Source organism: Cynocephalus volans, chromosome 4 (genome assembly GCF_027409185.1).
Source record: "Cynocephalus volans isolate mCynVol1 chromosome 4, mCynVol1.pri, whole genome shotgun sequence".
Classification (NCBI taxonomy): Eukaryota; Metazoa; Chordata; class Mammalia; order Dermoptera; family Cynocephalidae; genus Cynocephalus; species Cynocephalus volans.
This window is the reverse complement of record NC_084463.1, coordinates 15530244-15548529: the sequence shown is the minus strand read 5'-3', so window position 1 is coordinate 15548529 and position 18286 is coordinate 15530244. Positions and strand designations below refer to the sequence as shown.

General features: G+C 51.2%; 1 protein-coding gene across 6 annotated transcripts in view; it reads left to right on the top strand.

Annotated features, from left to right (window-relative positions):
* The window catches only part of USP2 (ubiquitin specific peptidase 2), a 34496-nt gene extending 18187 nt beyond the window's left edge, over positions 1 to 16309 (top strand). For 5 of the 6 annotated variants that reach the window (XM_063094245.1, XM_063094242.1, XM_063094246.1 and 2 more), the window contains exons 3-13: positions 11348 to 11398; positions 11903 to 12026; positions 12235 to 12346; positions 12633 to 12743; positions 12934 to 12998; positions 13195 to 13298; positions 13387 to 13467; positions 13614 to 13692; positions 13910 to 14017; positions 14204 to 14324; positions 14589 to 16309. In XM_063094245.1, the coding sequence (XP_062950315.1) occupies positions 11348 to 11398; positions 11903 to 12026; positions 12235 to 12346; positions 12633 to 12743; positions 12934 to 12998; positions 13195 to 13298; positions 13387 to 13467; positions 13614 to 13692; positions 13910 to 14017; positions 14204 to 14324; positions 14589 to 14676 (1044 nt within the window). In that variant the 3' untranslated portion in view covers positions 14677 to 16309. Of the gene's footprint in view, positions 1 to 7708; positions 8070 to 11347; positions 11399 to 11902; positions 12027 to 12234; positions 12347 to 12632; positions 12744 to 12933; positions 12999 to 13194; positions 13299 to 13386; positions 13468 to 13613; positions 13693 to 13909; positions 14018 to 14203; positions 14325 to 14588 lie in introns of those variants that run through there. The other variant, XM_063094248.1, reaches the window with a different exon arrangement.
* Positions 16310 to 18286: the final 1977 nt, after the last annotated feature.

The following is an 18286-nucleotide window of genomic DNA, read 5'->3' as shown; positions in this document are numbered from 1 at the left end:
CAAGCAAGGGAATTCATCCCGGTGTGTCTGGTACCCCCGAGGCTCAGTCCAAGCGCAGGGGCTTTCCCACTCTTCCCCGCAAGCCCAGTTCAGGAGCTGTGCACTAGGGGGCAGTCCAGGCATGTTCGGTTACCCCCACATACACTGCTATTCTCACCCTCTCCTTTTCCGCCCAACATGCCAGGGTCTCCTGCAGGCCCTGCCCCATCCTGGGCTGGATGCCAGACCCCCAGACCACCAGTGCTCCCTGTGGCAAGAGTGATCCCCCTGCTTTGGTTGGTTGCATCTCCCCTACTTGTGCTTTACTCTCCAGCCCAGGGACTCGGATTTACATTTAGGCATAAAACAGCAGGGAAAGAGGGACTCTCCTCAGATTTGCACTGTGGGCTCAGGATCAGGGTGTCTGGATAGCAGTACTTATCAAATGACTTTGGAGGAAATAATGGAGAAGTTTTGTCTAAGGCTTGAGACTATCCAGTACGTCTGTATTCCAGCCCTGCCTCGGCTGCAATGAGGGAAGAAACTCTGCTGGAGATTAACCAAGGGCTGGCCTGGCCTTGCTGGCATCTAATCCCCAAACACACCTCTTGGGGCATTGACTACATTCTGACTTTTCTGTCATTATTAGTGTGCCCACTAGGTGGCGAGTTCTAGAGGGTGAAAAAGAACTCTTATCTCTAGATCCTTCACCATGTGCCTCGCACAGTGGGGAGCCCAGCTGACCTATCCATGATTGCATGGGTAGATGGATGGGCAGATAGACGGATGGGTGGGCAGGTGGGTAGATGGATGGGTAGATGGACAGGTGGACAGACAGGCAAGGATATGGGCAGGAGGACTGTGTGCTGTGTCTCCCCCTGATGTACCCTTCCCCTCCTTCTAGGACATGTGCCTTTTGAAAACAACAGCTATACCACAGCAAGAAATGTTGCTTAGAGGGCCTGTCCAGAAAAATGGAGCAGGGCTTCAGACTAGTGGCAGGGTGTTGGATCACAGACCTTGAAGCTGTCATAACTGAGGTTCTTGAGAGGACAACTTTGATAACATTACTCAGTCCTGGCCTTGCTGGGTCGTCTTTAAAGTGCCATGGGAGAAACAAAAATTGGTGACTCCCAGAACATCCAGATCCTGCCAAGGAGGCAGGTTGGCTACATTGGAGAGCTATTATAGATGGGAGTGGCAGGATAAACACGTGTCATGACAGGGCTGGCCTGGGAGAGAAATACATTCTGTCAGGGGCCATGTGCCAGGCGTGGGGTGGAGCAGGATTCACTTGGACATGTGTGGTGGTGTTCAACCCCAGGGACAATCAGAAAGCAGCTCAGTGGAGGGCTTGGCTCCTAGCAGCCTCTGAGGGGCTCCCTCCCTTTGCTCAGAAGAGAAAGATTCTTTATGGTAAGCAGCACTCCTCAAAGTGGGGTCTGCAGACTCCCTCATCAGAATCCCCTGCAGGGCTTAACTATTCACCCAGACCCACTGGATCGAACTCTCTCAGGATAGTGCCTGGGAACCTGCCCTTTTCACAAGATCTTCAGGTGATCCCTAAGCAGACTGAGGTTTGGAAACCTCACCACAGACTAAACTGCAGACCCACCCTCAGCGCCAATCATGAGAGAGTAGGGTCTCTCTTTACTGGGGGTCAGATAACACTGCGGATCTGCCTCCCTCCCACACAGGCATACCCCAATCCTCCCTGGAGTCTGCTGCCCCCGACCCCTCCCAAAGGGGACACCCCAGCCCCACTCCTGCCCCCATGGCCAGGGCAAGGGGAATTTTGAGAGAGGACCTCAGAGGAATGGCAGATTGCCCAGGGGCAAACTCAGCCACCCTAACATCCCCACTTCCCACCCAGAAGTGACACAGTTAAGTAGCCAGGAATGTGCTACAGTTGAGCTAGTGTTTCATTCCCAGCTCACACTCAAGAAGACACTGCCAACCAGGAAAGGCCTCTAAGGGTCAATGGTGTAAAACCTTTATTTAACCTCACCCCTCTCTCCTCACCCTCTCATCCTCACTTCTTTCAGCTGACTGCATCTTGCTGAGGTGAGAACAGCCCTCTTCATGGGGCCTGGACCACTTCTTTCTAAAACCAGGTCCATTTTCTTTTCAGATCTCCATTTGGGGATTTTACCTTCTTGTTCATTCATTCACAGTGCTCAGCTTACTAGCAGTGTAACCTTGGCTTCCCTGACTTCTCAACCTATTTTCCCCTCTGTAAAACGAGAGTGATCACAGTTCTCACTTCATAGATCATTGTGAGGAATTGAAAGGTAATGTATGTAAATGCCTGGCATGTAGTAGGTGTTCAGTAAATATTAGTTCTCTTTGCACCATTCCAGGTGCTTTGAGAAGCAAGAGATGTGGGAGCCATGGTCCCTGCCTTCAGTGCATTCATAATTCCCTTGGGGAATTAAGTTCTTAAATATTTGCAGTAGGAGGCAGCCTATAGCTCCTAATAGGAGGCATTTTAAGTGCCATAGGTGGTGGGAAAGAGAGAGGTCATCTGAGGCTGCAACGGGCTGCTATGACCCAGGGAAGGAACAGTTTGCCTCTTTCCCCTGGGACACTTATCAGTGCAGCTGTATTTCCTCATCTATAAAAGGGAATGCTCCCGCCTGCCCTGCCCAACTCACTGGACGCCCTGAGGCTCAAAGTAAATAGCGAATGTGGGGGAATCTGAAACCAGCCAAACGCTGCTACGCTACGGAGGAGGAGCTCCTTTAAGCTGAAGGGGGGAAGGAATGATAGGGGGCATGTCGCGGCTGACCGGAGTGCGGAGGGGCTCCCTGTGGGAGGAACAAAGGTAGAAAGAGCATCCTGTGGACCGGGGGCTCTTGGCTGGTGTTCATAAAGGGAGGCCAAAAGCAGGGAGAAGAAGGGTTTTAACCGGACTCCTTCCCCTCATCAGATGTACAGCCAACGTGAACTTGGAATATCACAAACTCAGCTGAGCATGAGTAAGGAACAGGCAGGGGGGGACACAAATTCAGAATAACCCCCCTCCCCACGCTTGTGTAAGCACCTGACAAAATGCCAGTCCTGGGGGTACAGCTCAGCTCCAGGGTAACGAGGGCCTGCCCTGAGGCTCCACCTTCCACTTAAAATGCAGAGAGAGAGGAGAGACAGTGATGGTGGGAAAAAAGCTTTCACTACCCCTAGCGAGGACTCCAGGCCAGCCCAGGTAGCTTATCCCTGCAGAGAGCCAGAAGCCTGAGTACCCAGCCCTGCCATCTCCCCCCTCCGCCCCACCTCTCCTGTTCCAGGGGCCTATGGAAGGACAAGCTGTTCCCCTGAGCCCTGCCAGGGCTGTGCTTTAACCCCTACAATCCTTCCTAATCCTCCCCCACCCCGCCCCTCCAGCTGCTCCTTCCCCAGCCCTGGCATTCTGCCCGCTGGCCTCAGCCCTGCCCTCGCCCCACCCTGCCCAGGACACCCTCTCCTCTCCACAAGAAGAGCCCAGGGTTGGCCCAGGGCCTTCCAGAGCACAATTAGCAGGCCAGGCACCTGCTCCTCGGACGCAGAACCAGGGGCCGAGGCTCCCCATCAGTCCAGCCTCTTCTCCAGTCTCTTCCACACCCTTTCCCTCTGCTCTGGGACCTGTTTCTAGGAGCAAAGGGTCTGGGAACCTGAGTACCTGGGTCCTATTTGCCACTTGGGCTGCTGACTCATCTTCCAAAGCCTTGGTTCCAGCTGTTCAGTGACAGGGAGATTATATAAGCTGAAGTCACATGATTTTTCTCTGGGGTGGGACTTTGGACTTGAATGCTGCCTGAGATGAGCAGAGGTTACTCCAAAGAGAGCAAGTTGAGGGTGGCTGGGACTACCCTAGAGCTCCCGGGTGAGAAGTGTGACCTTCCTCTCTTATCCTTCCCCTGTTCACTCTGTTTACTCAACCATGCTGGGCTGCATCCCTGCTGTCTGGTTTGTCCAGCTTGGCAGCCTGAGACCCTGAGCCTGTCCTTACCCATTCCCACCCCAGGCTCACTCACCCACCATGAAAAGGGTGAACTTCCCAGGCGCTTGAACTGAATCCATGCTGATAGCATGAGAAGGTCACTCAGAGGAGGGTGTCAGTCAGAGGTTTCCCATGGCCAGGACCAGCACTAGCCATGGAGAAGGAAAGGGCAGTCAGCTTGTATTTTGTGATTAGAATCAGCTAGATGCTGATGTCTCTGTCTCTTGAAGATCAGCTGTGGGCCGTGACCTGGCTGGTAGCCTTGGTGCTGCCTTACCCAGGCTCCATTTCTCAATTGGAGCCCAGCACCATCCCCCCTTGCCACTCCAGGATGTCTTCCTGAGTTAATGTGGTGCTGGGGTGCAGCTCAGCAATGCTGAAATTAATCCACTCCTGGAAAAATGTTCCCTGCCCCTAGGAGAGCCACTCCACTGGCCATCAGCTTCAGAAATTAACAGCATGTTCAGAGCCTGGAGCTGCACACGTGGCCCCTTGTACCCTCTCACCTCAATGCATACGTAAAACTGGCACCCTGAACAGAGGTATGAGCAGGAGGGAAGTGTGTGGGCCTCTGGAATCTGGCTGGTTCAGGCCAGACTGCCTGGGGCTTAAGGAGTACAGAACTTTTGGCCTGTTGGGGTCCAAGTCATGCAGGGAAGCAGGGCTTCCTACAGCCAGTGGGGAGGATAGGCTGACCCTCCCTCCCCACAGCACACTGTGGGCTGAAAGCCCAGCCCCTAACAAGGACTCAGAGCCCCTACATTTTATCTCTCAGTTGATCAGGCCACCAGTCTGTCCATTTCCGGTGGTAATAGCAGGCATGTGCTAGGAGCTGGGCCACTGGCCTTGAGACATTTGCTTGAGCAGCGTCACCAAAGCTTGGACCAAGCTGCCCACTCAGATCCGAAAGGAGCAGGGTACTCTCAGTCCCTGCCCTCACAGACCTAATCCTGACTTTCATTTATTTATACTCCATCTCATGCCAGGAAGGATTTGAGGTGAAGAAAATGACTTATCCCACAGGGGAGGCAGACCAAGCCCAGGCTCTGGGAAATGGCAGTCTCAGGCTGCAGGAATGAGCACTGCCCAGATCAGCTCAGTATTTAAGGCACAGAGAATCACAGAGCCAAAGCCAGATTCAGATCCCAGAAGACTATATCCTTTGTATCCATCCCACTTCAAGAAATGGCACTGAGGAAGAAGGGGCTCATCGGGACCTGGTTAGTTGTGAAAATGAGCCTTTGTTGGCTGTGTACTGCAGCCGTCAGACCTGCTTGACAAGACTAGACCCTGGGTGAATTCTTTCCCCTTGCCTCAGACTGTTCAAAGAGCTCCCCCTGCTATCTTTCCCCACCTGGACCTCCCTGCCCCCAGCATCCCCTCTAACCTCCTGCATCCCAGGAAAAAGGAGAGCAAGCTGGCAGAATGCCAAGATGTCCTGGGGTGGGAGTGCTCACATCACAGGGTCTTAGTCATGGGGAGATGGGGAGACAGGCCAAAGGCTACGTGGGTCAGTGTCTCTTGGGCAGTGTCCCTTCCCTCCCACAGCACACTTGTTCAACATGCAAAACCAGACTCACACCCCACCCTCTGAGGGTCAGTGAGACTTCCAGGATTGCAGCTTGGTCTGACCCTCTTTAGAGATAAGATCAACACCATGTATTAAGAAACCTCTACCCTGCCCTTGGGGAGGTTTCAGCTTGTTGGCACAACCAAGACAAGCCACACACAATCTAAGACCACTTACAAAGTCTTAGAGACACTTATAAAAAAAAATAAACATATTAAGATAAATTAATAGCGTGCAAACTGAATGCTAGGAGACTGAGGATATGCAGTAATGGGGTGTTTAGAGCTGGGTGGAGTTAATGAGGGAAGGCTTTGTGGAAGACGCAAGTTTTGAGCAGAATTTACAAGTAGGTAATTGGCAGACAGCAGAAAGGGCGTCCCAGAATTTCCTAGTAGCTCTTAAAAGCATGAGTTTTGCTGTAAGAAAGTCTGGGTTCAAAGCCCCACATTGTCATTAACTTTGTGGTCCTGCCAAGTCATTGGACCTCCCTAGGCTTAAGGTCCATCATCTATAAAATAGAGGTAATAGTTACTATGTCATGGTGTTATTATGGAAATTAACTGGGATAATATATATGAAGTCTTTAGCCCAGTGCCTGGCATTTAATAAGTACTTAATCAGTGGCCATTTTGCTTTTTAAGCAGAGGGTAAGAGCAGGTCAGTTGGTTGCAAGGGCCACAGAAGGGTGAGGGTGATGACAGTGGAAGGGGCCTGAGGATAGGCAGCCTTACAGACAGGCTACCTGAGACTCTGGACCCCATGCAAGAGTCAGGTGCTCTAGGTGATTCTGGGTGGAAGAGTGACGTGATCAGATGCAAGCCTTGCCGACGGCTGTGTAGGACCAGCTCCAAAGGGTATGGTTGGAAAGAAGGAAGCTTGGAGAAAAAGGCTGTTGCAAGTCTGTCCAGGGTGCAGGTTCAGTCAGAGTCTGGGTGAGGACGGTGACTATGGAGATGCCCCTACTAACATGCCCACCCTCACTGATCACCAAGCAGAATGCCCTGTGGCTCCTGTACTGCCTCCTCACACCACCAATGTGGTACACAGGGAGGCCACAGTGCTGCTCCCCTCCCACTAGCACAGAATTGCTGTTTTGTGGGCGGCCTAGGGTACAGCCTATACATATGTCCCGGACACATTCCTCGTGTGGCTCTGGTCATGTGTGCAGTGTGCATATACATGTGGGATGAGTGCACCAGGGGGAACAGAAGGAGCCCACAGATGAGTAACCAGCACAGGCTGCTGCCTCTCAGAGTATTTTTAAAATGCTAAAAATACTGGCTAAAAATAGTCAGCAAGCCCCAAACAAGATAATTTCTCTAGACACATTCGTGTGCCTCCCTGGCAGGTGGAGGGGCACAGCATCAGAAACAAAAGCTAAAGACCCCTGACCTTCAAGCATTTGCTGCACTTAGGGTCAAAGTAGAACACTCACTCTCACACCAGCTGAGCACCTATTTTCTCATCATTGTGTTACTTTATCCCCATCTCCCCACAATAAGTCAAATTTGAGATTATGTGAGAGATGGAGCTGGGTACTTGGTGAGAAGAAGCCAGGAAAGGTTTTTTCCTGGAGCTAAAAGGGACGGTGACCTATAGTGCCTTATAAAGTATGAGCACTGCCTCTCTTGATAACGGGCCAAACTAGGATGGGGCAGAGTAGGGGAGCTTAGTACCGAGGCCGTGGAAATCTATCTTCTTATCTGGGCCCATCGACCCCCACGGACTGAGTGGAGCTTCACCAGGGCCTGAGTCCCCCTTTAATGCTGGACAAAAGTTTGTGCGTATGCGCGTTCTGCTCTGAAGAGAGTACAGAGCTTTCATCAGGTTCTCCTAGCAATCTGCAGCCCCCAAAAGTCAGGAATTGTATGCTGCCTTGGGGGATGCTCACCCGGTTGACACTCGTCTTGAGGAAATGTCCTCTGTGGACCCCAAAGAATTTCTCTTGAGTCCCAGCCCGAGGCCGGCCCGGGACTCCGCGCTCCAGTCCTGCCTTCCCCGAGGCCTGCGGTTCTTTGCAGCGGGCTAGCCTGGCCTGGGATCTGCGGGCTGCCGGGCGCGGGGCGCGGGGGGCGGGGGGCGGGGCGAGGGGCGGGACTGCGGCCCTGACCCCGCCCTGGCGCTGACGTCACGGGTCCCGAGGCGCCGGCGGGGCCGCCAGGCGGCCGGAGCGCGAGAGCCTGGGTCCCGGCGGTTGGCGGCGCGCGCCGGGAGGTTGAGGCGGAGCAGCGCGCGTTGGGGCCCCGCCGGAACGGTTACCGCTGGGTGCCGCGGACAGCGTTCTGTGGCGGCCTCGCCATCCCCGGCAGCTGTCCGAGCTGTGGCAGCGCGCGGGGACTCCCCCGCACCCGGGTTGCAACGTTAGGCTTGGGGCCGAGCCCGCCGCACGCCCCCAGCATGCGCACTTCGTACACCGTGACCCTGCCCGAGGAGCCCCCCGCCGCCCCCTTCCACGCCCTCGCGAAGGAGCTGCGGCCGCGCTCCCCTCTCTCCCCGTCCCTGCTGCTCTCCGCCTTCGTGGGGCTGCTGATCAACAAAGCCAAGGTACGCGGGCCCTTTTCCCGGACCCCGACGCCGCGGGCCTGGAGTTTCGCCTCCTCCCGCACTCCCCCCGCCCGCCACGCGCCCCTCGGCGCGGGGACGGATTCTTCCCAGCCCCCACCCCTCCTTTCCCAGGGTCTCCCGGCAAGGAATGCCCCCACCCCAGGTGATCGCACGCTTACTCGCGGCCCCCTCCCCTGCTTGAGGTCCCAGCCCGTGAGTCTCCCTTCCTCCTTCCCCCTCCGTGACCCGGCATCAGGTGGCTGTCGACTTCTTAATTCCTGGCACCTATCAGGACAGGTGCGGGGAAGCGTAACCTTGACTAGGTCTCAGCACGCTGGACTCTGCGGGGTGACTCCTCCAAAGCCAAACGCCAGCAAGGAAGGCTGCTCAGAAAGGAGCCGCCTCTACCCTCACTGTCCCCAAAAGACTCTCTCCCAAAGGAGGGTTGGTAACGGGTCATTTGACCCTGTGAAGGGCAGAGGAGTCGCGGACAGGAGAAAGGGCAACTTCCCTCTCCCCGCCCCTTTCCAGTTCTACGAAGTGGACAGTGGCTCCCTCGATTGGAGCAGCCGCCCCAGAGTAATGCTGGGGCTAAGGCTGGGCGCTGCCCCCTTGGGGAAGGGAGAAGGGACCTGAGCTTGACAGGTCTTATGTAACAAGCACCAGCTCCCGTGTTGGCAGTGCATGCCCTGCCTCGTGCCAGGGCCACACCAGGCTCCTTGGCTGCAGCCAGGACTCATGGCTGACCCTCACGGCACAGGGGAAGTAAGCAGGGAAGCCCTTGACTGGGACCTTGCGTGTGAAGTCACAAGCCTTTATCAGCCTTTCCAACGGCCAGTTTCTAGATGCTTCTCCACATTAACCCAGGGAGGGCTCCTCTGAGTCCCCGCTCCTCCCCTGGAAGGTGAATACTGTCTGTTTATTGATTATGGAGGTGGAATAGTGCTTGCTACGGATCCAACACTAGCTTTGCCGATGACTGGGTGTAAGGAAGCTCTGGGGGCACTTTCTCAGCTCTTTGCACAGGAGTCCCAGCATAACAGCTGGAGTCATTTCCTTCTCTCTCCTTCTTTCACTGTGAGAGGCTGCCTGTGCAGAGTCTCTCTCTCACCTTCTCCAGTTCTAGCCTCTTTGTCCCCCTGTCAGCCCTGAGGTAGGATTGTTTGCCCTGTAAGAAAGGTCACTCCTGGGACGTTTTGTTCCTCTCTAGAATGGAAAGTGCTGACTTCCCTGGAGCTCCTGATTTCCTATTCATGGCAGAAGAATATCTGGCTGGGCGTAAAGCAGCCCTGCTCACCCCTCCACTCCCACCCCCCAACTCCTGTTATTCACCCACCTTCTACACAGAGCGCTTAGAAATTGGCTCAGGAAATTTTACACAGAGGCACAACTGCCCACCCTAAAGAAAAAACAGAAAAAAATCCAGAGGGTCCTAGTGATGCCTTCCAGGCCAACAGAAGGATTAGATCCTCAAGCATAGTAACCATGGGTTACTTCTTGACCCTCACTCTGCTGGGTCACAGTTAAAAGTGTCAGCATCCCTAAAACACCACAGGAGTGCCTCTGTAGACAGTGCCTCCAATTCCCCATTTCCCCACCCCCCGCTCATGCTGAGTGACTGTTGTCTCAGCTGAGGGCCCGCTCTGGTGGACATTGACATGGTCACCAGTGGAAGAATGCTGTGCTTCTACAGCCTGTTTAGACAGATGTCATCTGAGGCACAGGGGTTAAGAACTAATAAAGCGCTGCCAAAAATAGGTGTAACCATGGGTATTCTGTTGTGGGCAAACTTTAACATTTGGTTCTGAATGGGCAAAATGGAGATTTCTGCAGCATTATTGTTGAGTCCTGAGAGAGTCCTTCACCAGTTCTGCCCAAAAATGCTGGTAAGGTCCCAGGGTATTATCCCTCTTGCTGGAACATCAGGGTTTAGACTGTCAGTAAGGTAAGATTCAGATTTTGGTTGGGGTCATATACTGCTAGCCAAGCAGAGTTCTTCAAGGATGCTTGTGCCCACCTGCTGCTACTAGGCTTTTCTCTCTAGGTTTAAACCAGGTCTCTTTTCTGGGTATGTTTTCTTCCCTATCTGTTAGTGATATACTTGACAATGGCCAGGGGAGGGATGCTCTTACTTGGTGGGATCAGCAAGTCAGTTCCTGAGAAAAGCCCTCCTACAGCCTGCTCCTCCCCTCAACCACTCCCCCCACCCCCCAGCAGACAGCCTCACGGGCTTTGAGCTGCTGACAGCCTCCCAGGCTGTCAGCACACCGCATGAGTAATTTTAGCTGAGTTATTTCAGGCTCCTGTTCTGATCAGGGTTGAGCTGGCCCCACGCATGCCCCAGCCAGTGCTGCTCCGGAGTTGCCTGCTCCCCAGTCCCCTCCCTGAGAGCTGAGAGCGGGGGTGGCAGACTCATCTGCAAACTGTTTCTTTAACCCTTTGAGCTGAAGGTTTTCTGACTCCTTGGAGGTATGCCCAGGATCAGCCAACAGACCTTGACAAACAGTGCTCTGAGTCCTCAACCTAGCACCTGTTCTCTCTCCAACCCCCTCACCAGCCTCCACAATAGGGACAAGAGCAAAAGTGGCACCTTTAGCCTCTGCTTGGTTGCAATCTGCCATCACAAGGGTTCCCAGCCAGTGGCCAGTCAGGGTGTTGAAACCCGAGCCAGAAAGGGAGGATTCTACCAGCCTTTAATCAGCCCTTAGGAGCTGAGCTCAGCTGGAAGGAATGCCACCTGTCTCTGGCAATTTAGAACAGTAGGCCGACTTGAGTTTTCCCCAGCTGAAAATCGAAACTCGGGGTGTTTTGTCATTTAACTTTTCAAAACTCCTTGAAGTGCCTATTATGACAGCTACTTTTATATATTGGACTTCCAGGAGTACAAATATAGGTCATCTGAGATAGCACCTGGATTTGAGACTTGAAATTTCTGTAGTCAGGAGGCACATATGTACTCACATATATGAATTCCTAGTCTCTAGCTCTAATCTCCAGTCTCCACTGTTAGCAGAGAATGAGGAATAACGCAAAAACGTAGGGAAATACATAGTCAGTAAACGGAAGCAAAACCTTCAAGAATATTTTTGTTGTGTGTTGAAAATAACAGGATTCCTCAATCCTCCTTCTTGCAAGGTACATAGACTGAGATGGAAAAGAGAGTAACACATGTGGCCTGCTGCCTATGGCTCCAAGTAGCAGCAAGTTGCATGAGAGAGCTGAGCACAGGCCCAGCCTCTTTGCCTCAGCCTTATTTGCCACGTGTTCTTTGCTTACAGAATTCTAAGAGCGCCCAGGGTCTGGCTGGTCTGCGAAACCTTGGGAACACGGTGAGTTCTTCCCAGCCCAATTTCTTTCCTGGGGCCACACCCTCCTATCCTGACTGGGACAACCTAACCAGAGTCCCCTCTGGCTTCAGCCCTCTCCCTACCCTCTAGGCTAGTCGGTACCTGCCTTTCCTGGCTGGTGTTTCACAGAATTGCCAGGCTCTGCCTCATCCACCCACAGCAGAAAGCACTGCCAAAGGGGAGTTGCCCTTCTAACTGTCAGCTTGCTACTCTCCTGGATCCTTCTCCTCAAGGACATCCATCACTTCCCACCCAATTCTGTTCATCACACCCCCTCCATTTTGCATACCTCTGTAGTGAATAGCCACTGACATCACCTGTGCCCATGGGGTGATTTGCCTCACTTCACCCCTTTCACTTATGAAAAGAGGAACTTGAGGCCTTTGAGAGGATTAATTTCTGGGTAGATTACTTTGGTACTAAGTAATGGAGATACCAGGTGGAGTTCTGGTCTCCCCCAGTGATTGTCTGGACCGTCTCTTGCAGTGCTTCATGAACTCGATTCTGCAGTGCCTGAGCAACACCCGGGAGTTGAAAGATTATTGCCTCCAGAGGCTCTATATGCGGGACCTCAGCCACAGCAGCAATGCACACACAGCCCTCATGGAAGGTGAATGGCCCTCCCGGGGCGAGGGCCCGCTTCTGCTCTTGACGCTTGTCCACTCTACCTGGGCTGTGCTAGTACCTGTGTTTTAGATGTACCTCTCCTGTTTTTCTTTCTTTGCCTACTTTTTGTTGGGATTCTAGTCTCAGAGTTTCCTATAGAAAATATCTCACCTGTCCTCCACACTCCCTCTCTGCCCTCTCCTCTACAATAGAATTTGCAAAACTAATTCAGACCATATGGACTTCATCCCCCAATGACGTGGTGAGCCCATCTGAGTTCAAGACGCAGATCCAGAGATACGCACCGCGCTTCGTTGGCTATAAGTAAGGGCCTTGCAGACATGTCCACCCCAAGGTGGGTGGTGGCAAGAGCAGATATTGGGAGGGGAGGCCCATGGTTCACTTGGGAGAGTGTGGTGCTGATAACACCAAGGCTACGGGTTCGGATCCTCTGCAGGGATGGCCGGTTGGCTCACTGGCTGAGTGTGGTGCTGAGAACACCAAGCCAAGGGTTAGGATCCCCTATCCGGTCATCTTTTTTTTAAAAAAAAAAAAAAAAGCAGATATTGGAGACAAAAGGTATTGCTCACTCTCTCTTTGTGGGGTTCAGTCAGCAGGACGCTCAGGAGTTCCTTCGCTTTCTTCTGGACGGGCTCCATAACGAGGTGAACCGAGTTACAGTGAGGCCTAAGTCCAACCCTGAGAACCTCGATCATCTTCCGTAAGTAAGAGGAGAAAGCTGTAGGGAAGCAAGACTTTTGTGAGCTTGATTTTTTTACCTATATCTTTGGGGATGATGATTTGGGGAGAATCAGATTTACTTCTGAAGAGTTAGTATCTTGATTGATAGACCCTTAAACTTATCATGGTTTGACCTTTGACCCAATTGTCTTCCTCTCTCTGGTTCCCAGTGATGATGAGAAAGGACGACAGATGTGGAGAAAATATCTAGAACGGGAAGACAGTAGGATTGGGGGTAAGTGCATGGATGGGGTGAACGCCTACTTTTGTTTTCTGTTCTTGCCTGAGCACAGCATGAAAAGCTCTAAGAATCATCCTCCCAGGAAGCTCGGTTTCTGCTCAGGGTCCAACAAACTAAGACAAGAGCACTAAGAAAAGACCATGTGCTCACCTCCCTGTATTTCAGCAACTCATGGCCTTCTCTTCTTCAGATCTCTTTGTTGGGCAGCTAAAAAGCTCCCTGACGTGTACTGATTGTGGTTACTGTTCTACAGTCTTTGATCCCTTCTGGGACCTCTCACTGCCCATTGCTAAGGTATGCACTCCTGTTGTCCCACCTTTGGAACTCCACTCCTATCCTTTCATGTTGTTGACTTCTGATGTTTACTATTTTCCTCTCCCAGCGAGGTTATCCTGAGGTGACATTAATGGACTGCATGCGGCTCTTCACCAAAGAGGATGTGCTCGATGGCGATGAAAAGCCAGTAAGTCACCCTTTAGTAACAGCAAGAACAAATTTCCATGAGACCTGTCTGGGGAAGATTCTGGTCCCAGCAGATCCATCTGAGCAGTTACTGGATTCGGGCCTGTTGACATTTCCAAGTTCTTCTAGCTCTGTCTTGTCTTCCAGACATGCTGTCGCTGCCGAGCCAGAAAACGATGTATAAAGAAGTTCTCCATCCAGAGGTTCCCAAAGATCTTGGTGCTCCGTATCCTTAAGATCCATTAGGGCAGGGACATGACCTTTGAGATGACTGATGACAAGGGGCCAAAGAGTGAGGGGAACAAAGTAGGAAAACGAAACTTGTGGACTTTCCTTTTGTTGTTTGCTTTTCTGCTTCCTGAGAAAAGTGCACGTGCCTGTTTAGAACTCAGTTTGATTCTATTCTTGCTACATTGTCTGTCCTTGACTCACATCAATGCCAGATCTGAAGCGGTTCTCAGAATCCAGGATACGAACCAGCAAGCTCACAACATTTGTGAATTTCCCACTAAGAGACCTGGACTTGAGAGAATTTGCCTCAGAAAACACCAGTGAGTATCTCGCAGCAGGAAGGGAAGCATCAAGGCACAAGCGTCTGAGATACAGTTGGGAGGCAAAGAGGTGGAGGGAAGCTGCTGGAGTGAGTTATGAAAAGATTGGGAATAGAGAGGGAAGAAGGAGGGAACACGGGGGCAAGGAACACCTCGGGGGCTTGACTCCTTCTGTTTCCTCCTCAGACCACGCTGTTTACAACCTATATGCTGTGTCCAATCACTCCGGAACCACCATGGGCGGCCATTATACAGCCTACTGCCGAAGTCCAGTGACAGGCGAATGGCACACTTTCAATGACTCCAGGTGAGAGAGAGGTCTTGGACAGGGCTCCTGGCTGTCAGACACCTGTACCTCACTCGTCTGCATGGCTTCCACCTTGAAAGGACAGAAAAGGTCAGAGCCAAAAAGCTGTGTGACACCCAAGAGTCTACTGCCCATTCAAAGGCTCTCTAAGTGACAAGAGGTTGGCTTTGGTGGATAGAAGAGAGGTTAGAGACTTAGCCACTCAGCTGTGTCCCTGAAGGCCTCCCTCACCAGGGCTCTGACTTTACCCTGCTCTCTCCACAGCGTCACACCCATGTCCTCCAGCCAAGTGCGCACCAGCGACGCCTATTTGCTCTTCTACGAATTGGCCAGTCCACCTTCTCGTATGTAGCAGTGAGGAACTACAACCCTTCTCCTTTCCCCGTGGTGGCCCCACACCCTAAGTTTTAAAAAAAAACAAAAACAAACGAAAACCTGACAAATAGGAGAAAAATAAACTAAAATAACACTGCCGAGCAGGAGTGGATTTAGCCTGGTCAGGGTCTGGAGTGGGGAGCCAGGTGCTCCTGAGCCGTGATCTAGCGAGGAAGATTGACTGGACATGGAGACCAGAGTCAGCACAGTGCTCCCTCGGCTTCTCTTGTTTGCATTTTTAAGCTTGTTTTTTCCTGTGTGTAATAAACAACAGTGGTATGTGGGGAGAAGATCCTCATCCACCAGCTGCCCTTTCCAGCCCTCGCGCCTTCTGGGAAGACAGCGCCCTCTGGAGCCTGCTGGGAGCATCGCTGCCTGGAAACGCCACGCCGCTGAGGAGCCTGGCGTCCCATCTCCACCAGGACCTGCTCACCGGTCCAGAGCACAAAAACACACATGAGCCAAGAGCCCTCTTAAAGCTGCTAACTCCAGGGGGACAGATGAGGGGACATCTTTGAAAAAAGCTGGTTTGGGTTTTTAAAAACCCAACTTTTCAGACTGGAGATGCTCTCCTTCACACCTCGTCACAGCTGGGACATTGTACTGGTCCTTTTTTTTCTTTTTTTTTTTTTTTTAATTTTTTAAGTACAGCTTTTCTAAAGCTAACCCCTTGTGGTGCTAGGTGGGTGTTGGCCAGGCCCCAAGCACAGTCACACTAGACCTGGGATCTAAACAAGTTTTGTTTTTTGAGGTTTTTTTTTTTTTTTTTTAATGTTTTGGATGGAATCTAGTTGCCTCCAAGAATTGTGCCTTATAGCATTTGGGGACCAAGGGGTAACTGCCCCTCCCTGAAATGTCCGTCAGCCTCTTCCCTTTTCTCCAGTGCAGCGCCATGTTCAAATCTGCTGGGGCAAATAGGGGTCCTGCCCTTAGCCCTTGGCATGTTGTGCATTGAAGTGAGAAGAGGAAAGTAGGTAAAAGGAGATTTCTTATGATAGTGTATCAAGTTCTTCCTGCCCACTTTCTCTAATCCCCGGGCTACTCCCCAGCTGTTTGAAGGATAGCACAAGCCCCTCACCCCTAGAGCTTCTCTTACCTTTTATTTATTCTCTTCTTAACATCCCTTTTCCCCCTACCCCCTTCTCAGAGCCTCGTAGGCACAGGCCCTCTGGACCGAGTTTCTCAGGGGTGTCCGTTGGTCTTCAGCCCTGCCCTGGGAGCTGGAGCCTGGGTGTCTGGGGACATCTTGCCTCAGTCATATGATTCTTTCCCATGGGCTTGATTTTGCCCTAAGTAGTTGGACAGAGCTCCATGCTGTCTCAGAGAGTAAAGCTGCTCAGTACTAAGGCATGGAGCTCTGCGCACCTTTGCACACCTGCACAGCTGGGCCTGGCTCATGCCCTTTGGAGCCTGGACCTTCCAGTGCTCACAAGAGGAGGCATCGAGAAAGACACCCTGAATTTAACTGGCCTGACAACCTTTTCCAGAGAAGACCTGTGAACCTGAGCTCAAGGGCTGGTGTACACTTGTTTACTGTGTAAGCAAGAGTAGGAGAATGTCTAATGTACAGTGGAACCTTGTACAGAATAAATAATAGCTTTGAGAAATAAGTCGGTAAGTAATGGACTCTTGATTTCGGAGGGATCTGAACCCAGGAAGGGCACATAGCATTTTAGTGGCTCTGAATTTCACTTCAGTTTATAAATTTCAAGTTCTAGAAAAAGTTAACTACCCATTTTTTAAATTTTTCAATTCTGTAAGGAAACTGAAATAGTACACATTTTGGACACAATATTCTTCATCTGGATTCACTGATTGTTGACTTTTTGCCACATTTGTTTATATGTACTTTTGGCCAAAATATGTAGGGATGAGGTGTCATGTCACCATTTCTAAATACCTCAGCATACATCTCCTAGGAATAAAGACATAACACTGTTTTGACACCTAGGAAAATTGGCATTTCTAATACACATTTCTTTAAATACATATATGCTTCCCCACGCCCCAAAAAGCTGCACAATTTTTTCTTTCTTTTTCTTTTCTTTTTTTTTTGTGGCTGGCCAGTACGGTGATCCAAACCTGTGACCTTGGTGAAAGGCTGCTCTGACAACTGAACTAACCGGCCAGCCTCAGTATCAACTTTTTAACAGGTGGCATGGGTACTCTTGGTTCTTTGTTAGAATACTTGAGTGCCTGTACAGACCTATGTTAAGCTAAAACAGGTCTTTCTAGCAGCTGTTGAACACAGCAAAACTTGCTCTTTGAGCAGAGTGGCATTACCTAGATGTAGAATGATCAGAGCTTGGTCCTTGATAAAGGAAAGATCTCAGCTCCCCCCAACCTCCCAATACTTAAAAACAACTACCTTTATGTTAAAGATTTTGTTCTCTAAAGTACTTTTTTCAGAACTTCAGATTTAGTCCCGTAAAGAGATTGCCTCTTTTGTATGGTCAGGGACATTGTCACCTTTGGTTTTCTCTCTCAGTACTGTTGAGCTTTTCCATTTCTACCACTGGTTGAGAGCTAGGGAAGCTAAAGTCTCCACCAGCTCAGCTTGGGGTGTTTCATCAGGATTCTTCCTAACTGCCGTCACTGCTCCAGACACTGAAAAATTAAGGCCTAATTATTGCGTCCTTGCTGAGACGGACACACACTGTCATTTGAGTCCTGTGTGCTGCTGTCAAACCCACCTCATAGAGGGAGGCAATAGTGGGGACATTTTTCTGGGCATTTCCCAAGCATGGAGAAGAAGGATTGAAAACAACAGTGACTCAAACTCTGGTATTTCTCCCTGAGGACCTCAAATTTCCCTGGCCTGCCCTGGGAATGGCCCAACCCAGGATAAGATTTTAAACTCTAATGATTTCCCCAAGACCCAGGTGAACAGTATCCCCTTCAAAATGGAAACATCAGGCTTGTAGCAAAGTGGATTGGGAGCTCCAAATAAATGTAAGTTGTTATACCTCTCCTTTGACTAGTTTTCACCAGAGAGAGAAGCCACTCTGTGCATTTTTGTTGTCTTCTACTGGGAAGCAGATGGACTACAGGTCACATTGAGGTCAGGAGCTCAGCACAGGCCCTCCACCCTTGCTCCCAGCTCTCTCTTCAATACTTAGCCTGTGCTGCTTTCTTATCCCCATGGCAACAGGTCCTAGTGGCTACACAGACCTCAAACAAACAGATCTGTGCCCACGTCTCTTTGTCCATCAAGCTTTGCATCCTAGCAACTTGGATTTCTTCCCCCATTCTTTGCTGGCATCTACCCCCGTAACCGCTCTTGTGTGACCTTGAACAGGAACCTCCCTTTTTCTGGGCTTTACTGCCTCATCTGTGAATTAAGTAGATTGAATTAGTGGATCTTGAAGGTCTTAGCTCAAGTGTTATCATTCTAAGTCACGTATCCTTTAAGTACATGCCCAAGTCCCAAATCAGGGGACTTTCATACCTCTGGTTCCAGTTTATAGAGTTAATTTTTTAAGTGATCAGTTTGCATATTTCTTTTTCTAACCCTTTACAGTTGGGACCATGGAGGTCAACTTGTCCACACTTTTATTGTGGCAGTGAGGACACTGAGCACTGGAAAA